Source organism: Mustela nigripes, chromosome 17 (genome assembly GCF_022355385.1).
Source record: "Mustela nigripes isolate SB6536 chromosome 17, MUSNIG.SB6536, whole genome shotgun sequence".
Lineage (NCBI taxonomy): Eukaryota > Metazoa > Chordata > Mammalia > Carnivora > Mustelidae > Mustela > Mustela nigripes.
In genome coordinates this window covers 16,475,036-16,479,093 of record NC_081573.1, presented here as the reverse complement: position 1 = coordinate 16,479,093, position 4,058 = coordinate 16,475,036, and the positions used below count along the sequence as shown (strand labels likewise).

Here is a 4,058-nt window from a genome sequence, read left to right as displayed (position 1 = left end):
TGGATGTAGAGATTACATAAACAAACAAACAAAAACAACAACAACAAAAAAAACTTAAAAAAAAAAAAAAGACCCACGTGGGGATCGATCCCAGGACCCTGGGACCATGACCTGAGCCCAAGGTAGAGGCTTAACCCCCTGAGCCACCCAGGTGTCCCCAGGAGTTTCTTTTAAAAGCTCAGAGGGTTGCCTGGCTGGCTTGGTTGGTTGGGCCTCTGCCTTTGGCTCGGGTCATGGTCTTGGAGTCCTGGGGTCGGCCCCTCGTCGGGCTCTCTGCTCGGTGGGTGGCCTGCGTTCCCCCACCCCACTGCCTGATTCTGTGCCTACTTGTGATCTCTCTGTCAAATAAATTTTTAAAATCTTAAAAAAAAAAAAAGCTACTGAGAAATAATTTTATCTTTCCCTGTAGATCTCGAAGTAATCTTATTCTTCACACCATTTTTTTTTTTTTAAAGATTTTATTTATTTATCAGAGAGAGAGGGGGGAGAGAGCAAGCACAGGCAGACAGAATGGCAGGCAGAGGCAGAGGGAGAAGCAGACTCCCTGCCGAGCAAGGAGCCCGATATGGGACTCGATCCCAGGAGGCCGGGATCATGACCTGAGCTGAAGGCAGCTGCTTAACCAACTGAGCCACCCAGGCGTCCCCACCATTTTGTTTTTAATCTTGCTTGGTATATAATCTTCACACTGGCTTTGACTGGGTATAGAATTCTAGGCCAGAATTAATTTTCATTTGTAACGTTAAAGGAATCACTTTTTTTTTCTTCAGGTGGAGCTGTTGAAAAGTCCACTGTGATTTTAATTCCTATAAATTTTTTTTTTAAGATTTTATTTATGTATTTGACAGAGATCATAAGTATGCAGAGAGAGGGGGAGGAGGAAGCAGGCTGGCTCCCTGCCAAGCAGAGAGCCCGATGCGGGGCTCGATCCCAGGACCCTGAGATCATGAACCGAGCCGAAGGCAGAGGCTTTAACCCACTGAGCCACCCAGGCACCCCTAATTCCTATAAATTTTTATGTGATGTATGTTTTCTTCTTGCAAGCTTTTAGAAAGTTCTGTTTTTCCTTGATATTCTGAAATTTTACTCCAAAATGTATCATAAGATTTTTTTCTTAAGTATATCACATTGTTTCCTCTTTTGGGTCTTAAAGGAAAAATATGGGAAGGGGGAAAGGATTCACATATATGCACACCTTACTATAACCAGGCATCGAGCATTGAGCTGTATGATTAGCAATGCTAAAGTTTACTTGCATGTTGCTTGATATATCCCTCTGTACACAAAAGATATGTTTTCTACTGATATAATAGAGTTCCAGTCCCTTCAGTTTGCTTAATAAGCTCTAGCACCATCTCTACTACCATCTTTTTTCTTTTTAAGATTTTATTTATTTTTTTGAGAGAGAGATCTCACACACAATCATGGGGAGCGGCAGGCAGAGGCAAAGGGAAAAGCAGGCTCCCCCACAGAGAAGAGAGCCTGATGTAAGGTTTGATCCTAGGACCCTGGAATCAAGATCTGAGCAGAAGGCAGACGGTTAACTGACTGAGCTACCCAGGTGCCTCACCATCTTTTTTTAATCTCTTTCTACTGTGAAAGCATGTTTGTTGTTTCAGGGGTCAATGATGTTCAGGGATGTATCTATAAACTTCTCTCAGGAGGAATGGGAATGCCTGGATTCTGGTCAGATGAATTTATACAAAGAAGTGATGTTGGAGAATTTCAGCAACCTGGTTTCAGTGGGTAAGGATAACTATCCCCCAAAATTCAGAGTCTGCCCTTCGGAATGTCTCCTTTCTCCATTATGAATTATTTGTTTCAAGTAACCAGCTAAATTTCTGCTCCCTGTTCCTCAAGGAATGGTTTGAGTTGGAATGGAATGGAATGGAAGAGTTGGAAATGAGCACCTTCAGTGGGTTGAAGCTTCATCTTCATCTTTCTCTGGTCCTTCCTATAGTGGCATCTTTTTCTTGATCACCAAGGGACTGCATCTGATTTCTGGGACACCCACAGGATAACAATGTCCCGTGTCTTTTCTTGTGATCAGGACTTTCCAATTCTAAGCCAGCTGTGATTTCCTTATTGGAACAAGGAAAAGAACCCTGGATGGTTGAAAGAGAGCTGACAAGAGGCCTTTGTTCAGGTGAGATGATAGGTAGTGATTTTGTCCATTTTTTAATTGGGTTGTCTTATTATTAGTGAGTTTTGAGTTAATTATATATTCTAGACACAAGTTTTATCAACCATATGTTTGTGAGTATTTTCTTAGTAGGTATGTTTTCACCCTCTTGATTTTGTCCTTTGAAGCACAAATTTTTAAATTTAACAAGATCTAGTTTATCTATTTTTTCTTTGGTTGCGTGTACTTTTGGTGTGAGCTCCTTTAAGTTATGACCCTTCATAATTAAGTTTATTAATACCTTCTGGAAGTAGGAAAATATTTCATACTTATCCTATTATTTAGATAAAGGATTTTTTTCAATTTTATCTCAAAAAAAAAATTGAAGATAAAACAAAAAAAGCTTTCTCAACTGTAGATACAACTTTAGTTTTATAATTTAGCCATAAGATAGAATGAACAAAGAACTAAAGAACTCACCAATGCAGATTTCCCAAGATTTATTTTCCTTTCCAGGAGGCACCAAATATTATAAACAGACCACTGGAAGATAATAATCCAAATTCTCTGTCATCTCAGTTAACAGAGAATGAAGGGATCCCCAGATAACTGGAACAGATTTCCATTATCCCTATAGAAATTACCATAAAATCAGGGGCGCCTGGGTGGCTCAGTGGGTTAAATCCTCTGCCTTCAGCTCAGGTCATGATCTCAGGGTCCTGGAATCGAGCCCCCCACCGAGTTCTCTGCTCGGTGGGGAGCCTGCTTCCTCCTCTCTCTCTGCCTGCCTCTGCCTACTTGTGATCTCTGTCTGTCAAATAAATAAATAAAATCTTAAAAAGAAAAAAAAAAAGAAATTACCATAAAATCAGATTCCTAATCACTATAACTTACCAGCCTTGCACAAACCAGTAGCAAAACTAGACTTAGTCCAAAAACAAAACCCAGGATGCATTGAGGAGGGTGTAGTGGAGAGAAAGTGAATTAAAGTAGCATTTTATTGCTACTTGGAATTTACTGAGGCAGTGAAGAAGAAAAGTCTGCTGGGCCTTAAATAGCCCATGAGATACACTTCACAAGTCATACTTTATTGCCTCCTGCAAATAAGTCCATTTGGACATTTCAGTGGGACCTTCAGAATTGTCAGAGTATAACATTTTCAAAACTTTTCAAAAGTATAATTTTTCAAAAATTAAAGATGATTCTTCTAAGTATATGATAAGCACATTTGAAATATTTATTTAGCTCACTAATGAGAGAACCAGAGGAATGGTAAAGCTTGTTCAAGTTGTCTGGGAGACTCTGAGTTTATATTATGATTATATCCATATATATGTAATTATATTACAATGCAGGAATCACATCACTATTGTGGATACAAAAACTAGTTACTGTCTTAGAGGATAGTAAATTTGTAACCTTCAGGCTGTCTTTTCACCAGACAAATAAATCATTTATAACTGTTGTTCTTCATAGCAATTTTTCGTTCTTTGTTCAGTTGCTTTCTAGATTTTTCAAGTAGATTGTAAGCATACTACAATTTTCTAATTGATATTGTTTGTATAGAGAAATAGTATAAGCTTTTTTTTTTTTTTAACATGTGGAAAGGAGTTTAATTTTATTATCGGGGAAATGCAGTGGGATATCATTATGTCATCTGTAACGTAGGCAAAAATTTAAGTCTGACATTAGTAAGAATAGATGAGAATGTGGAACAGCACCTTCAAGCTGCTGATAGGGTATAACTTCATACAACTGCTTTTTATTCTTTCTTTTTAAATTTAATTGTGAAGGGCACCTGGATGGCTCAATTGGTTGAGCATCTGCCTTTGACTTAGGTCGTGATCTCAGGATCCTGGGATCAAGCCCCATGTCCACCTCCTTTGCTCGGCAGGGAGTCTGCTGCTTCCTCTTCCTCTGCCCTTTCCCTCTGCTC

General features: G+C 39.2%; 2 protein-coding genes across 8 annotated transcripts in view; one reads left to right on the top strand and one right to left on the bottom strand.

The window, feature by feature from the left end:
* Positions 1–4,058, top strand: part of LOC132005609 (zinc finger protein 30 homolog) — a 100,551-nt gene that overhangs the window by 9,210 nt on the left and 87,283 nt on the right. For 2 of the 8 annotated variants that reach the window (XM_059382958.1, XM_059382950.1), the window contains exons 3-4: positions 1,620–1,746; positions 2,051–2,146. In XM_059382958.1, coding sequence (XP_059238941.1) covers positions 1,620–1,746; positions 2,051–2,146 — 223 coding nt within the window. Of the gene's footprint in view, positions 1–1,619; positions 1,747–1,860; positions 2,147–4,058 lie in introns of those variants that run through there. The other 6 variants (XM_059382952.1, XM_059382951.1, XM_059382953.1 and 3 more) reach the window with 5 other exon arrangements.
* Positions 1–4,058, bottom strand: part of ZNF568 (zinc finger protein 568) — a 136,312-nt gene that overhangs the window by 81,688 nt on the left and 50,566 nt on the right.